Raw genomic sequence first — 18,264 nt, forward strand, 5'->3', positions numbered from 1 at the left:
CATAGGTCTTAGTTTAATGATACTTTAGGTTTGACAACAAAAGCAAAAGCAACAAAAGTAAAAATATCAAACTAAAAAGCTTCTGCACAGCAAAGGAAACCATCTCCAAAATGAAAGGGCCATCTACTGAATGAAAACAAATATTTGCAACTCATGTGTGCTAAGGGGTTATTATCGGAAATATACAAGGAACACATTCAACTCAACAGCAAAAAAAAAAAAAAAAAAAAAGCAATTCAATTAAAAAACAGGCAGAGGATATGCATAGACAGTTTTCCAACATGTACATAAAAGAGTACTCAATATTACTAACCATCATGGAAATGCAAATCAAAACCACAGTGCAATATCACCTCATACCTGTAAAAATGGCTATTATCAAAAAGACAAGAGAAAACAAGTGTTAACAAGAACGTAGAGAAAAGGGAACCCCTGTGCACTATTGGTAGGAACATAAACTAGTGTAGCCACTATGGAAAACAGTAGAGGTGCCTCAATTAAAAATGGAACTACCAGATGATCCAGCAATTCCACTCTGGGGTATTTATCTGAAGTGAAAATATTAACTCAAAAAGATATAGGCATCCCTACGTTCATTGAGCATTATTTACACTTGCCAAGACACAGAAGCAATCAAAGTGTCCACCAATGGATGAATGGATAAAGAAAATGTGGTATATATATATATATATATATATATATATATATATAATGGAATACTAGTCAGCCATAAAGAAGGAAATCTTGCCATTTGCAACAACATAGATAGACTGTGAGGGCATTATGCTAAGCGAATAAATCAGACATAAAAAGACAAATACTATATGATCTCACTTACATGTGGGTCCTAAAAACAAAAACAGAGATCACAGACATAGAGAACAAACCAGTGACTGCCAGAGGTGGGGGCAGGGGGAGATGTGAAATGGGTGAAGAGTATCAAAAGGTACAAAACTTCCAGTTATAAAATAAGTAAGTCATGAGGATATAGTGCACAGCATGGTGATTATAATAAATAATACTGTATTGCATATTTGTAAGTTGCTAAGAGAATAAATCTTAAAAGTTCTCATCACCAGAAAAACATGGTAACAGATGTTAACTAGACTTACTGTGGTGATCATTTCACAATATATACAAATATTCAAAAATTATGTTGTATACCTGAAACTAATGTTACATGTAAAGCATATCTCAATTAAAAAAAAAAAACACTGAAGAAGCCTATTTGGTACTGATGTACAGGTGTTTAAGATATATTAAGTGGGGGAAAAACAATATATAGAGTAGCAAGCTGGGGGAGGGAGACAGACATTTGAATTTGCATCTGTATGCTGTGGTGGGATTCACAAGAAACTATTCACAGTGGTTTCTTAGGGGAGGTAGTGCAGGTGGAAAATTGGGAAGATGGTGGGCAGGCAGAAAAGGGTGACGTTTCACCATTTTAGTTTTTTTTTTTATTTAACCATGCAAATTTATTCCCCAATTTTAAAATTTTTAGATGAAAGCATGAATTTTTACAAACTTTTAAAGGAAAGGTCTTTATTACATGAAGAAAACTAGTAAATGTGATTACTAAAAATGTTAAATTTACATGCTCAAAAACCCCAATCATACAGTTGAAAGACAAATTAGGGGAAATTTTTAATACATGATAAAGAGCTACTTTTTATACATACAAAGGGCCTCAAAAACCACTTAGAACATGACTTTCAAAAAAGGATAACAGATACAAAAAGTAGGTAAAGGAAAAAATAAATAAATAACTGTCTACTAAGCCTGTGAAAAGATACTCAAATAAATAACCCATTATTAAGGAAACACAAATTAAAACAAGATGCTGTTTACACTATCATACTGTAAAGATTCGTAATAGTCAATGTGGTGAGAACAAAGGGAAATAGGCCCTTTCATACACTGGGTGAGAATATAAACTGGTATAAAATTTTCTGAAGTGTAATTTGACAACATCTAGTTTAAACTTAAATGTGCATACCTGACTCAGCAATTTTTCTAGAAACTTACCAACTTCACAAGTGAAATCTTACATACACAAATGTGCATCACAGTATTGCCACAGCATGGTTTGCTTTTACTTTGGACTATATATATTTTTATTTTAGACTATATATATTTGAGTACACCTGGAACAATTTCTACAACTACTATTATTTTCATGATAAAAACCTAACAATGCTTTTTTAACTGGAGGGTGAAATGCTCCATGAATATACTATACTGGGTAAAAAGCATTAGATAAGCATTACTATTCTCAGTACCATAAAAGTCTCCTCTACAGCCAGAATCAAAATTATTCAGTAATTTATTCACCGCTGAAAGAAGAAGATGAGTTAAACGAACAACCTAAGCAGGAAACAATTAGTTATTTTCAAACATTCACAAATAATAGACTAAAGCCTCCCAGGTAGTGACTATTTTCCTGAGACATTCATCAGAAATCGCCTAAGGGTTTTGTTTTTCTATTGTACATTTAGGGAATGTGGTTTTTCACAATACGCATGCCCAGAATCTCCCCCAGATACTGATTTATTGGAGTAAAGCAAAATAGGACCTCAGGCAAGTCAATTCTCAGTTATTAGATGGTGGACTTTTTTTTTTAAGAGGAAAGATAATGGTAGCTCTGTCCTAGGTTATCACTTGTGTAGAAGCCTGTGTCATACGGACTAGGCCAGCAATTCCCAAGTGGAGTATCATGACAAACACTAGTAATGCATGTAAGAATTCCTAATAATCGTCCAAAGCTGCTGAATAATTTCCTTAAAAGAAAAAAAAAGGCAGATTCAGGATTATCTCTACATCAGCCTCACTCCAGCCTGTGTTGTGATATGCATTTTGCTATAGAAGAAGAGGAGACCAGCAGTTACTCAGAATGAGCAGAGGATTGGGGGCAGGTAGCTTGAAAGCATCCCATGGAGACTTCTGATTTTTATCACCCCTATTAGTTGAGCAAAAAATATATATATATATATATATGTTATAATTAGCTGAGAGCCACATGTCAATGCCTAGAATAGTGTGAAAAGCTGTATGGTGCTTTTTGTAATTTTAGTTACTATGACTTTCCATAGTTTACCTACAGATATTCTTTATTAAGTAAGAAGGTCAAAATAGATATCCAGTGTATTAACACTGTATAACGATGTGAACAGAAGGATGCTATAAACATTTGTTAGTAGCTGTGTAAGATTACCAAATCAAAGGCAAAGCAACAATGAAAGGGAAATTTGCAACAGCACACTAATCATGTTAAACATCATGCTAAATTTTATAAGTTCTAAGAACTATAACTTTGAATAATTAAACAAGGTTTAAGAAAGTTTTATGATGTTGAATATATTATAGTAAGATACTTGACAGCAGAGCAAACCATTACACCCAGGAACATATATGCTTTCAATAAACAATCTTTACCTCAGGACAAAGATTCACTTGTCTGGTGGGAAGATTATAGGAAATGATGTCCTAGCACAAAAACAAACCTCGTAATGGTCCCCACCATAAGGCCCACCACAGTGACCAGCGTACAGTAAATGTTTTGAATGTCTGAACAACTGTCCTTTGCATAAAGCCTTCTAGGAAATAACTGCATCCTCCAATTCCAGAACAGTTTATGACACATAAGGGATTAGTCATATTCTACCCTGTAACATGGTTGTGTCTGTCTCATTGCTTCTAATTTATAAATCAGGAAAACAGCATTATAAGAGGAAGCTAAGACACTAGTATCCATTTGGTGTGAATGAAGTCTAAAGTCTTTTTCATCTTTAGAATTATTTCATGTCATATAATTCTTCATATGTAAAATATTTATATTTTAAAATAGCCACACATAGGTTAATAGTCAATGCATGGTTTAAAAATCATTCAGAATACTCTCCTCTTTCATCCACCTAAGATGTATCTATCATAAACATAAAGCCTTTTACTGATTTTTCTTATAAGACAAAATTCGATTAAGCATTACAAATTGTAAAACTTCTTAAAGAACAGAATCCTAGCATGGTAAGGGAAAACAGGAAGAAAACCGTATTAAAGATGATGATACTAAATGCAACATAGTGGGTTGAATCCTAAAACAGAAAAGGGACATCCCTGGAAAAACTGGTGAAATCCAAATAACATCTATAACTCATTAATAGTACTGTATCAAAGTTAATGTCTTCATTTTGATAAATGCACCACAGTTATGTAAGATTTTAATATTAGAGGAAGCTGGGCAAAGGGTATACAAGAACTCTCTCTACTATTCTGCAACTTTTCTGTAAACCTAAAATTATTTCAAAATATAAAGTTTTAAAGATGATAGCTGCAGTGCTTAGATCTGCTTAGTTTGTATTTAGACAACACTCAGGGAGTGAGGAGGATTAGGAAAAGAAAACAGCCAGATGCATGATTCAAGCTTCTCAAATCTGTGACTAATATCCCTGCCTATTCTCAGGGCAGTTGGCACTCAGGATTCTGCTTGGTTTGTACAAACCTCTGCAAGACAGGGCTTTCTTTTTGTTTTCCCTTAAAACCTCAAAAGGAAATGGCTTGCTTCCCCCAAGGTTTTCTTTTTTTTCTTACCATAACACAAAGGAACGAGACTGGCACCAAAGGTGCAAGTTATAAAAGATGCAGCCCCTCAGGTTCCAATGACAAAGGAAGGAAAGTGTGAACTGTTTTACAACTCTACCAAAGAAAGCATTCAATCAACTTTTGGGGGGACAGACAAAGGAACCAAAGGAATCAGAATCAGTAGCTATTTATTACACTGGGGTTTGGTAAAATTCATCTGTAACGCTAAACAAGTCAGCAGTAGTAAAACCTACAGAATATGTGTTGCAGTCTGCTCTTTTCTATACCATTAGTCTGTGCTATTCTACTGTTACTATTCCCAGTGTCCCAAGTGTCTTAGCCCACCTACAAAATAATTCTCTGTCCTCCTGAGCTATGCACAGAAACACCGGAAAACCATTTAACTCAGATAAAATAACAGAAAGAAACAGTAAGTCTCCTCTCAAAGAAACGTTTCTGCTTATTTACCAATTACTTGCTGTGAAAATCATCTGAAATCAGATAAAAGTTATGTGACATACGTTAGTGCAGTCAACATCTTTAGTTTACATTAAGAAAAATTTGGATTAAAAAGTACTTTAAGAGAAATTCTGCCTATTACCAAAACTAGACCATTACTAAAATGGTTTATTCAACATTCCATAAGAAATTTACAATAACACTCTCCTTTGCAGGGTTGAGCAGAGGTGGGAAGACAAGTACTCTCAAACCACTGATGAAAATTTAAATTAGTACAACCTTTCAGGAGGGTAATTTGGCATTTTTGACCATTATCTTCTTTTTTAAAAACTCTTTTTCCTGGCTTCTTTCTTGTCTCCTTTGCTGACTGTTAACTGCTGTTGGGATCTGGAGTTCTGTCCAAGCCTTTTTCTTTTTAATGAATTACAGTTTCTCCCCAGGTCTTCTACTCTGTGGCTTGGATTGTCCTCTATAATGCTGATAACTTCCAAGAAAATTTTATCCCAAATTTCTTTCCTGAACATTCCTCTTCCACACTGTGAACTCATGTTCTCCAACCCCAAAGGTACCCTCAAAACTTCCCAGCAATCCTACCGTCTGTTAGTCACTTTCCTGCTCTCTGAAAATAAGGAGAGCATGTCACCTTCTGGAGATCCTCCTCCCACCCGCCACCACTCTCAACAGCAAACACTGACTCTGTACTTTAAGGAGATTACATAACTCATAAGATCTACTTTAACCATCACCAGCAACTGTTTATCCCCTCTTCCATCAGCATTCGTCCTTACCTCCTTCCTTCCTCCTTTCTGAGGTTGATCCCTTACTATCTGTGCTCCCTGGACCACAGACCTATTTGCTTTCTCAGGGACCTTGCATATTATTTCAATTTCTCATTCTCTCACCCTTGTTCTTTTTCATCATAAAGATTCATTCAATGGAAAATAATTATTTATTAAAGAAAAATACTTTAATCCAACAAGTCTACTTCCAGGAATTTATACAAAAACCAGCATGAAGATTTAACTACAAGAATATCCACGCCAGTGTTTTCCAAATAGCTAAAAACTACAACCTGCATACCCAATAACAAGGAAACTATTATAGTTTACTACAGAGCTATTAAAACTGCTACTTTTTTCCCTACTTGGGAACATTCACAACTTATAGTCAAGTAAAAATAGGTTTCAAAACAGTACAAATCTTATGAGCCCATTTTTGTAAGGAAGAAACACAGTATGTATTTCTAAGTTCCAAATACATTTTGGTTACTAAAATTAATGTCCAACAGACTAAATGAATGGGATTACAGATGGTTTTTATTTTCTTCTTTTTACTTATCTATAATTTCTCATTTAGCATATATATTTATATTTGAACAAAAAGGTTCTACTGAATTGACAAAACAGAAAAATTGAAATACTGAGCAAATAAAAGTACAGTATTAAAGACTACTAAAGGTGAAATGAGAAGATGAAGTATCCAATTATCATTAAATTATTTTAAATTAAAATTTGGTCTTATTTGGAAAGAGAAAACATTTTTGATATCAAATAAAGTTTTCCAACTTCTTTCAGTTCTGATAAAACCTACCCTCATGCTCGAGTGATACCTTTTATGTAACAGCCAAAAACTGGAAAGAGGTCCTCCTCATCTATAGGCGAGTAGATCAAGGTGAGCAAACTGGACCGTATTCATACAAAGGAATACTGCTCAGCAGTAAAGGAACAAGCCGCTGAAATACACATCAACATGGAGGATTCTCTCAAACATTATGCTGAGTGAAAAAGACAAGTCCCTACTACGTGATTCCATTTATATGAAGTTTTAAAACAGGATCAACTAATCTATGATGGAAAAAAAATCAGAACAAGGGTGAGAGAACTGACTGGGAAGGGCAAGTGGGAACTTTCTGGGGTGATGCCAATGTTCTACAGTGTGACAGGTTTGCACTACACAGGTGTACGCATTTATCAAAACTCAAAAGTCATCGGATGGTTCACTTTTAGAACTCTAGCTAACAGTATGTGTGCTGAAGTGTTCCGGAGTGACTTATACTGTTACTTGTAACTTAATTCACAAGCAACCCCCTTCAAAAGGAAAAAAAAAAGTCTTGATAGGTAGAGGAATGCATAGACAGAGACATGGAATTTTTTAAAAGTTGTAGAATCCAGGTGGTGGCAACAATTCTTTCAACTTTACTATATGCCTGAAAATTCTCAAAACGAAATATTGGGAAAATTTACTGAAAGTAAAGTCAGCTACAGAAAGCAAACTACCTGGTTAAATCTGTGTATTCAAAGGCTGGGAAAAAATGAAAACTTTCCTAGTTTTTCAATTACCAAGTGATTTTACAACTTGGAGTAATTTCTCAAATGGCAGGAAACACTCCATCTTTAACAAAAGACACTAATACATTTTAGGAATCAACTGCTGTTTTTATAAATTCACGGGCTTTTCTACAAGTTGACAAAATGGCTGCTTTCTTGGAACCTTCATTTGTAAACTATCTTTGGAAAATGTATCCTTAATTTACTTAGGGGACATAACAGATAAGAACTACATCTATGCAGAGCCAATTCACCTTGATACTAAACACTGAAAATAATGCTAAGAAAAGGCACAGGACTTAGGTCAAAACAGATCATCCACTATTCATTAAACTTCTCCTAAAGGACACAGAAAATAATACTAAACAATCATGCTTAATTGCAAATGTACAAATAACTTTCCTAACTTAAGGAAAACATTTTAGGAAAAATAAATTATAAAATTTGAAAATTTCAGTTTTAGTCATAACTGAATCTTGCTTACACTGGTTTTTAAAATGTTTAAATCTTTAGGAAAGAATGACTTGAGGGCCTCAGAAACACTCACTAAAGCATTTAGCATTTTGTACATGATAAAGGTCAGAAGATAAAACAGTAAGATAACCAGGAAGAACAAGCTGAAACCTTCATATACTTGATATGAATGCTTTAGTTTCTGAATATAATCTCTCCACAGATTTATACAGTATATATGACTGTATGTATCATGTGTATATTTGTACATGTACATTTAACTGCACAAAGTTGTATACACAAAAAGCAATATATGCTGCACTTTGAGTGACTTAAAGGGTTTTTCAAGTCATTGTGTATTTGATTTTTCAGTAATTCTATATTCATATTTTTGTCATGTATACTGATACTAAACCTACCCACCAGATAAGATGTGACTCCACCATAGAATACAGCCTACCACAGTGTCCCCCCAACACCAAACTACTCTCTGTCAGTTAAGGTGTTAAGTCTAAAGAAGGTTTACACGTATAACTAAAACATTCATCCAGCGAATATTTATTCAGAATCTAATATAATATAAGCCAAACACAAGAGGAGACACTGGATATACACTGCCAAATAAATCAGATATGGCCTCTGTCCTCATGGAACTTACAAGGTATTGGGAGGGAGGGAACATTAGAGACAGCTAATGAGCAAGCAAAGATATAAATGTGTTTGTCATGAGCACTATAGAAGTTACAGGACAGAATAATGGAAAACAGAACCTGTTTATGCTTATCCGGTTAGGCCTCTGAGACGACTTTTAAGCCAGCCCTAAAGACCCAGGAACAGGCAGGCTTGCAAAGAGTAGGAGGGAAATGTGTCCCTTCAGAAGATACATCAAGTGCAAAGACCCCCCTGGAGGAGCAAGCTCAGTATGTCAAAGAAACTGAAAGGTGGCCAGTGTGACAAGAGCACAGTGGGAAAACTGCACAAACTGCTGATAAAGGGGGGACTTTATCAAAGACTTTGTCTTTGGTGAGGCCTCAGTAAGGATGATGGATTTTATTCTAAGTGCAAAAATAAATAAATAATTGAAGGATATCAGAAAGAGGGAAGGACACGAACGGAGACTGATGTCTCTTACTTTGCGGAGAAAGAGTTGTAAAAGGGCAAGAACAGAAACTAAGGCAGCAGTGCAGACAAAAAACAGCGTGAATCAGGAAGTGGAAAGGAAGGCTGATACTTGTCAGAAGAAATGATAAGAACTGCTCATAAGGCGAGGAAGAGGGGGAAGGTATGAGCAACCAGATATAAGACGGTGCCATTAACTAACAGAACAAAGACAGAGAAAGAAAACAAGTTTTTTGGGGGGAGAGGGGTGTGTTTAGTGGGGAATCAAGAACATTGTTAGACATGATGCCTGTGACACAGCCAAGAGATTATGCTGAGTAAGCAGCTGGCTGTAAGTCAGGGGCTGGGAGGCTGAGGCATATTGATCAAGGTTTTTAAACTGACTGGGAGTGTTTATAAAATATAACAGGTCACACTCCAGATCGTCTGCATCAGAATGAACATGCACATATGCACATATTTAACATGTCCAAGTGATCCTCAAGTCAACTGGAGTCTGAGGACCACTTACAGAAAGAGGTTTTAGTGTTACAGATCATCACCTAGGGATACAACTCTTTGGAAAAGAAAATATTATGTTGAACAACAATATGTGAAGATAATGGCTTGACTTACTTTCTAATCTCTAGTCCCACAACATTACAGAGGAAATACTGTTCTAATCAGCTCTTGCAAATGACATTTACTGACAGCCACTCTATAGGTGAATAACTTAATCTATTTCGTAAATATTTTCTTAAAAAATACCCATGAAACATCTCACAAATGAGTAAATCCAAGTTCAGAAAGGTGGAGAGTCTTGCCCAAAGGGCACACAATCAATAACAGAGCCAAGATTCAAAAATCAAGATGACACGAACCCCAGTCTGCTTTCCACCACACGAAAATGCCACAAAGCTCACGCCCACACAGCTCACCATCTGTGACATGTCATGTACACACATAGTTATAGCAAGATAAAATGGGGTGAGTGCCTTAAGGAAAACAGAAGGACAATGAAAGTAAGAAGGAAAAGTTACTTCTTGATTTTCACTACTGAGAAGTTTTATAATTACAAAAGCTATATAAATTTTGTGGATATACAAAGTAGTCACAAAAGCTACAAATAGCAAAGTGTTTGAATCCTATACAAAAAGCCGTAAGACTCTTCCTAACTCAACATACCACTCTTCACAGGCGCTAGGTCTTTAAAAAAAAAAAAGGTGAGGGGGTGGGTGTCTATACAATGGCTTCAAAATCCCAGCTCTGCCTCAAGTTGCAAAACAAGTCACTATGAGGACACAGGGTTTGGGATAGAGAATCTACACACATACTTAATGTATACTTTCGACTACTGCAACACCATAATACGACTAGTTTCCTAAAACATTTACCAATCTTCTTTGCTAACTGCCCCTAGACTAGGATCAATCCCTGATTAAAAGCTCAGGGTCATTCTGTACTTACCTTTTCATAACAGCTCTAATGCTTGTAATAGTTCATTTTCCGCAAGCTAAACTTGAAGTTCCCTGAAGGCAAAAGCTGTGTCTTGTTCATTTCTAATCATTCATTTAACATGAGTACTTATGTGCTTGACACTGATCTAGGTCCTGACAAAACAGCAGTAAACAAAAAGTCTATGCCCTCTTGGGGCTTATATTCTAATGGGATAAGAGAAACATTAAGTAATGAACGTGTATCAATTCATAGTAAGTGTTAGTAAGTGAAGGAGGGTGGGAAGGCTAGGAAGTACTGGAGGAGCTGGGAAGATTCTATTCTACACAGGCTACCAAGGGAAGCCCCACATATAACTGAAACCTGAAATAAGTAGAATATGTAAGTCACACAGACATCTGGAAGAGAGGAGTCATCCAGACAAAGGGGGGAACAAGTGCAAAGGCCCTGAGGCAAGAAAACAGTTACTGTGCACAAAAAATATCATAAGAAGGCAAGTGTGTGTTTGGGGCTGGAGGAGGATGGACACATGGGAGGAGAGGCTCTGAAGAATGCTATGATCTGACTTAAATTTTAAAAAATCACTCAGACATCTTTACTGAGAATAGAGAATAAAAAAAAAAAAAAAAGTGAAAGCAGTGAACCTCATTACAACACTGCAGTAACCCAGGAGAGAAATAATGATGCCTTAAACCAAGGGAGTGGTGGTGATGACTAGCTGGATTCTAGTTAGGTTTTGAAGATAGAATCCACAAGATTTGTTTATGAACTGGATGTGAAGAGAAAGAGAAGAATCAAGGAGAGCTTTTTAAAAGTTTAGGAAAAGTCGAGTTGCCATTAACTTAAACAAGAAAATCAGAGAAGCAATTTCATTTTCCTAGGACCCAGCAAAATGCCCCGCATATAGTAGACACTCAAAAATTTATTTGCAGATTAAATTTAACTGAATAAACTCCCAAAATGAAGCAGTAAACTCAATGCATTGCTTTCTATTTGCTTTAAATTTCCTTCAGTAATGTTTGTTAATTACACAAAGAGCCCTAACCCACTAACACAGGTCTGGTGCTAACATGGGAGCCTTACACTGGAACACAGCGACGAATCCTGACATCTTAAGATCCAGCTTCAGTTTTAAATTTACAATTCTCTTGGATATAAAAGAAATCTGCTATGAAAAGCTCTGTGACAGCCTGAGGATTCTTACACCCAAGGTAATTAACCTGTACATTAATGATGTCATATTCCTGGAAGATAAAGAAGTGCAAATAGAACTAACTCCCTGGGCCAGAATTAATTGAAAATGATAACACTTCGTGATAAATTTTCCAAAAGGGACAAGACTGAGCAAGTCCCCTAAAAAAGTAAGCCATCAGTCATGCTTGTAAATGCCTTTTTAACCTCAAGCAGCAAGTCCTTCCCAAACAATTTCAAAGAAAAATTTAAATTTGCTTGAGGATGTGACATTTACAACATCCTCCCCCACTTTTTCTGCCAATCAGTAAAAATGAGCTTCACTTGGGAAAGAACTGAGTATCCTCACCTTTGGCACTCCTTGTAGTCCATACTCCCAGATTTTCTAGTCCAGCCCCTTACTACAGCTTCACGAAGAACCACAAAGTTGGCAGAAATATATTTAAAAGCATTCTCCTAAAACAAACTTACCAAGCCTTCCTCCTTTCCAGTTACTTTAAAATTTTAACTGACGCTTCCGTATCACCTCTTCCACATCAGTCTCCCTAGCGCCCCACCCTAACCTAACGTGTTTTTAAAAAGAAAATGTGCTCGTAACTTTCAGTGAAAATACAGCTTAAAAACTGGATCATTTTGAGAAGCTGACCGTACTAAATTCAGCAACAGGCAGTACTTTCTTCTTTCCTATCAGTAAAAGGCCTTGAACCAACCCAAACAAATCTACTGAAATGCCAGCCAGATTCCCCGTATCTCCCCCGCTCCCTCCCCTAAAAGCTGGCCTGGAAATAACAGCCATTGACCACAGAGCCAAACCGAAAAGAACCAGTGGTAAGCAAAAACAGGATTCTGAGAGGCAGGAAGGGTGAGAGCCAGATTTTCAACAGCCGCGTCTGAGCGAGTAAGAGAGCCCGGACGCCCCACAAATGCATTCCGAACGGAGCGGCACACATTCTTCCCCCGCTCCAAGGGCTCGGCGCGCGGATTAGAAGCGAGGTGGAGGGAGGGTACTCCCGGGAGAGGAGGAGCGAGAACAGCCTCGGGGGAAGGGAGTGTCCCAGGGGTGCCCGGCGCCCGAGGAACCGAACGCAAATAAGCACGCGCGCCAGGGATGGATGCGGCGGCCCCTTCCAGCAAAATGCTCGGCGCCCACCACCAAACGCGGAGGCAGGGAGCCCCACTCGGGCTCTACCCAGCCGGGTAGAAAGGCTGGGAGGGTAGGGGCTCAGGACCCCCTGAAAAGGGGGCCTAGGAAGCTACTATTTCCCAGTAAACGGGCTGCGCGCCCGGGGGCGGGAAGTGGGGGCTGCTGCCAATCCGTTTCTCCCGTCATCACTGAAACCGGGAAAGCCCTCCAGGCAGAGTGGGGAGTACGGATGGGGGAGGGGAGTAGGGGGCGAGGGGCCCCTGTGGGACGGGGGTGCGGGATGGTGGGGTGCGTGCACCGAGAGGAGGAAGAGGGCGCCCCCCCGGCCCGCCGGACTCGGGTAAGCCAGCCAGCCAGCCAGCCAGCCAGCCAGCCAGAAGGGGGAAGGAGCCACCCTCCTCCCTGCCCCCACACTCACCATGTAGAGGGTGAAGGGCAGGCCGAGCAGAAAGAGCCACAGGTAGAGGTGCAGCGCGTTCACGAACGTGGCCTGGTGCGGGTCGTAGTACCAGCCCCCGCTGAGCGCGGCCCACACCCCCTGCCGGAGGATCTGCAGCGTCTGCGACCCCATCCCCACCCGGCGCCGCCGCCGCCGCCTCCGCCGCCGCCGCCGTCCCCGCCCCGGCCCCAGCTCTGCCTCCGTCGCCGGAGCCCGCAGCTGCCCCGTCTATCCCCCTCCGGAGCTCCCGGAGAGCGGGCCGGAGCTTCGGCGGTCGCTAGGGCTGCTGCAGGAGGAGGAGGAGGAGGCAGCGAACGAGGAGGAGGAGACCGAGGAGGAGGCGGCGAGCGGCGGGGCGGAGGAGAGCGCAGAAGAGGAGGGGACCGGCCTCCGGAGCGCCGCCGCCATCTTGTCTCCTAACACCCGGGGCCGGCGCCAAGCCCCCGCCACCCGCGGCCCGCCAGCGCCGCCGCCGCTGCCTCCGCGACCCCCGCCGGCCGCCAGCCCTGGGCCCGGCGGAGAAGGAGGCCCGGCGCCCTGCAAGGACCGGGAGCTAGCCGCGCCCCCTCCGGCTCCTCCTCTCCTCTCCCTCCGCCCCCTGGGCTGGCTCCCCGCGGGTGCGCACAGCACCTTGACTGCCGCGGGCGCCTCCTGCCGGCGCCCGGGGGGAGCGGACGCGGGCCCTGGCCCGGGGGCGGGGCTCCAAGGTTTCGGTGACCGAGAGGGCGGGGCTCTGGGAGACCCCTTTCCACTCCCGGTACGCGAACCTCGGGAGTTCCTTGGCCAGTCCCCAAACGGGGTCTTCTGCTCCCCGAAACGTCGTGTTTAGAACCCTGTCAGCACCGTGGACATTTTATGATACCTATTAAAGACCTAGCAACAATGAGGCTAATATCTGAGATGCTCATTGAAGGCCCGAATTAGGTACAGTTGATGATGGAAAATCCTAAAGGCACCCACTATGAGCAATAACTATGTTGGCCCATGGAGTGAGCTGGAGGCCCTTAACTGAGAAAAATAGCCACGGCCAGGACTGGAAGGATTTATTACTTCCCAAGACAGATAAATTAATAGAAATTACAAGAGATGTAAAAGTATGGGGCAGACGGATTGATCATTGTACACGGTGATTTTATTTTTTTAACGTGCCGTAACTTGTAGCTATTGTTATTAATGGGTCAATCTAAACAGGGTTGAAAGATTAACTGTGACTCCACCCCAAGTCACAATAGGGTCTTGTACTTCTCTTTTTATAGCTGTGAAGACTGGGAACCATTCTTGGCTCTGTGTAATATTTATAAGGCGTGTCTGATCTCATTGAATGAAATACACGTTTTTAAAAAGAGTTTGAACTTTGAGCTTATGATAGCGATGAAAGTACTCTATATTCCTGGATTAAAGTTGCTGTAATTAATGTGAAAAGCAAGAGAGCCAAAAACAAAAAAGACAACAACAACAACAAAAACTGGCGGTGACGTTTGAAGGAGTGTATTGAAAAATCATTGCAATACTTCCCAGAGTCATACAACTTTATAGTTCAAATATTTTCACACTCATTTCATTTGACCTTTGTAATACTCCGGTAAGGGCAGCATGGAGGCTATCCTTATTTTATGAATTAGGAAACCCAAACTCAAAGAACCTGATTGCCCAAGCTCTCATGAGTAATAAGTGGTTGAGAGTCTTCTGGAACCAGCAGTCATCCTGTGTGGACTGAACTTTGAAAGTTTATTTCTCAGCACTCTCCACCTTATCCATTCAGATAAAAGTTTGAACTGGTTAACAGCTGCTCAACCTCTGGTCACCTGTGGCCTATTAAACGTATGACCAGTTGTTCTCAAAGTGTAATCCCAGGACCAGCTGTGTCAACACCCCCTAAGAAATGTCAGAAATGCAGATTCTCAGGTATCACTCCAGAGAAGCTCTGGACGTGAGACCTAGCTATCTGCTTTAACAAACCCTGCAGAAGATTCTAATATACCTAAAAGTTGAAACTGCCATTGTAGAACACCATCCCCACCCTTGATTTGTTCGTTTCCTTATAAGCACAAAGCCATCGAGTTCCAAAAACATGCCCTGAAATTGAAAGGGGAATGAACGCTGGCCAAAATATACTTTAAATATATTAGTATGTCTAAAGTAAAATTAAAGTGAATGATGCAATTTTACAATTAAAACAGTGGCCTTGAGGCTTGGTCACAGACACAAGGTATTGTCAAGTGTTCATTTGTTTCTGCCCAAGGAGACAGGAAAGCTCTCTGAGCAGGTTTTGGAAGTGATCCCAAGCCTTTCCAACACAAAGAAAGATGTAAACAAGGATAAAATTCCAACACCACATTAGTTTCCACATCAGCAAATACCTGCTGTAGTTTAATGTAAAAAGGATTAACTGTAATATGGGTGAGGTGGACTGGAATAAGGGGAGACCAGAACTAGATACATCCATGGAATTGGCAGCAAACTCAGCTGGCTTGATGGGCAAGCGGCCAGAAGACAGTATTTGGAGGATACGTAACCGGCAGCAGCCAGGAAGGCAGCCAGCGTCAGGCCAGTTCAACACAGCGGATTTGAGTGTGATAAACCAATGCGCAGCTGGAATGCAGCCTTGGGAAATCCAGAAGCATACAAAATTGGGAACTCATGGCAAGCATTAAGAAAACGTGTTGCTGATAGCAAGGTCCCAGCCTCAGTGCTGTCTTTTAGGTCTAGATTCCTCTCCCTTTGGGGAATTGATGGAAACAAATAGAATTCAGGTCCTTGAGCAAGTACTAGGCAAGTTTGGAGGGCAAGGACTTGGGCTCAGTGCAACGAGATGAGTATCCAAAAGCCAGATCTGGCAGGCGGAAGGAGACTTAGAAAGAGAGGAAGAGCTTAACACCTAGAACTGAGACCGCAGTTCACACTTATCATGGTTGCCTTATGTTGATGTCCCAGAGTGTTAATGTGGAGCTCTCATTCCCCTCCACTATGCCTGGGTTGATCCGAGAGCCTAGAAATGGGAGTCCCATGGCACCAGCCACTGAGTAAAAAAGGGTCAGCAGGATGAGAAGGTAGAAAAGACAGTTATAGACCACATCTTTCATCTCTGGATTGGTAAAAGCATTTTAGAAAAATGTTAATTAACTGACTTAGGGAGTTAGCCATTCAAAGAATTCAGTGAAATGGATGACCTTTCCCAGAGACTGACTCAGTCTCTGGGGTGGGGGTGGGAGGGGAGAGAATCCTACAGTGCTTTTTATATGTAGCTCTCAAAATGTTTATGAATGTTGCCACAACAAGCTTCCTATTTTACAAATGGGAAGCCAAGGCACAGAGAGGTAACGTACCCTATCATACCCATAAAATATAAGAGCAGGACAAAAACTAAGGAGTCCAATTCACTAAGTGTTAACCCTCTTAGCCATGCATAAAAGCCATTAATAATGTGACACTTAACATGTCAAAGTTGGCAGCAATGACATATTGCCAAACTACCCCCGGCATTTGCTTGTCTTTCAGCTCATTCTATTAGAATTATACTTCCTAACTAGTTCCTATGCCCCTTGAGGACTGGGGATGCTTTGACAGCAGATGGTCTCTCCTGCCCAAAAGGGGCAAAGCTGAGCGTGCAAAACCTTCTAGTAACCCCCCCCCCAAGCCCACCTCAGAGCAGAGGCATACATACCGCAGCTCTGGTCAGTTTATGCGGCAGCCATGATCTGCTGAAACACCATAGCCACATGTCCTGCCAACAGTCTAGATGTAGCAGTTGTCCATGTCTTCCTTACACACTTGCCCCCCAGACAAGCCTTTCTTATTTGTTTCTCTTGGTGAAACCAGCTTTCTCCCACTTGCCCAGATTTGGAACCTCATATACTCTCTCCCATGTCTAATTTCCTACAGACAACGCAGTCCTTTCCTTTCTCTTATTCACTCCTTCCTTTACATTTGCCAGATCAGTCACTCTGGTGGATACTCTCATAAACTCAGACCAAATAGGCTCCTACTGCCTCCAATCTCTCTTCAAAACCATTCTGCATTCCATCAACAAATTTATTCCCCTAATCCACTTTTCCCATGCCCTCCTCTTCTCAGAAGCTTTCAGTTTCCTTCTGGTGCCCACAGTACTAAAGACATACTCCTTAGCCAAGCATTCAAGGTCCCCCACAACCTGAATCACTATTTTCTCTAACTTAGCTCCTGTTATTCATCAACAGGAAACATTTTAACATAAAAAGCAGCCTACTCATTTATTCACTTTTATTTATCAGCCCCTGGATTTATGAATTTCTGCCTCTATGCTCTCACTGATGCCATTTGCCTTACCTACAAAACCTTACTCCCCCATCTGCCTACTAAAATTCATTCTATTTCAAACCCATTCATCTATTTTTTTGAATAGCTTAGAGTACTGCTATGTTCCATTAATTTAGCACTTAAATGTGGACTACTTTATATCCCATCTAAACTGTACGTTCCTTGAGGGCAAGACACTTCTCAGTCTGTCACACGATGCCCAGTAGCAAGCTGTTAAGATCAACTGACACTCAGTCAACTTAACGTGAATCAATACAATACAGAAAATGATGACTTTTCAATTAAAGATTTTCATCTGTTTCAGCTTTCAGCTGGTAACTCTTCGACAGTCAAAGGCATTTCACCAGCTTAGAAGAAATACGGAATATACCACTCGATGTCCCATCAGGGACATAAAAGTCAAAGGGCGGCTGAGGAAGGGTGGGGGGACTTCCCAAGTCTTCCGTAATATAATTATAAAATACCAGTATCTGGTTCTGGAGCTAAGTAAGTAAAATAAGAGCAGCTCATCTTTCTTGGAAATCTCATCTCAGCCTACTCTGTTCTTTTCTTTAAATGTCAGTTTCATACGATGAGTACTTTAGAACATGTTTTAATTGACACTAACTAGTTCAGTAATTCTCACTATAGTTTTGTGTCACTGAGAGTATCTTCTGTTGTATGTTAAAAAAAAAACAAAACCCAATTCACTTTTCTTAAACTCACACACAACACTTTCGGGGTAGGACAATGAAATGAAAGGGTGACTATATAGGATATTCCAAAATTCCCCAGATGCTGGGAATCGCTGAATTATAAACAACATACCCATGCATTGTTTCCCA

At 40.4% G+C, this 18,264-nt stretch overlaps 1 protein-coding gene across 8 annotated transcripts in view; it reads right to left on the reverse strand.

Moving 5' to 3' along the window:
• The window catches only part of PCNX1 (pecanex 1), a 174,621-nt gene extending 160,809 nt beyond the window's left edge, over positions 1-13,812 (reverse strand). For 2 of the 8 annotated variants that reach the window (XM_045522176.2, XM_045522177.2), the window contains exon 1: positions 13,124-13,811. In XM_045522176.2, coding sequence (XP_045378132.2) covers positions 13,124-13,276 — 153 coding nt within the window. In that variant the 5' untranslated portion in view covers positions 13,277-13,811. Of the gene's footprint in view, positions 1-13,123 lie in introns of all 8 variants that reach the window. The other 6 variants (XM_074365308.1, XM_045522178.2, XM_074365307.1 and 3 more) reach the window with 4 other exon arrangements.
• Between the last annotated feature and the right edge of the window lie 4,452 nt (positions 13,813-18,264).

This window comes from Camelus bactrianus, chromosome 6 (genome assembly GCF_048773025.1).
Source record: "Camelus bactrianus isolate YW-2024 breed Bactrian camel chromosome 6, ASM4877302v1, whole genome shotgun sequence".
In the NCBI taxonomy this organism is placed as follows: Eukaryota; Metazoa; Chordata; class Mammalia; order Artiodactyla; family Camelidae; genus Camelus; species Camelus bactrianus.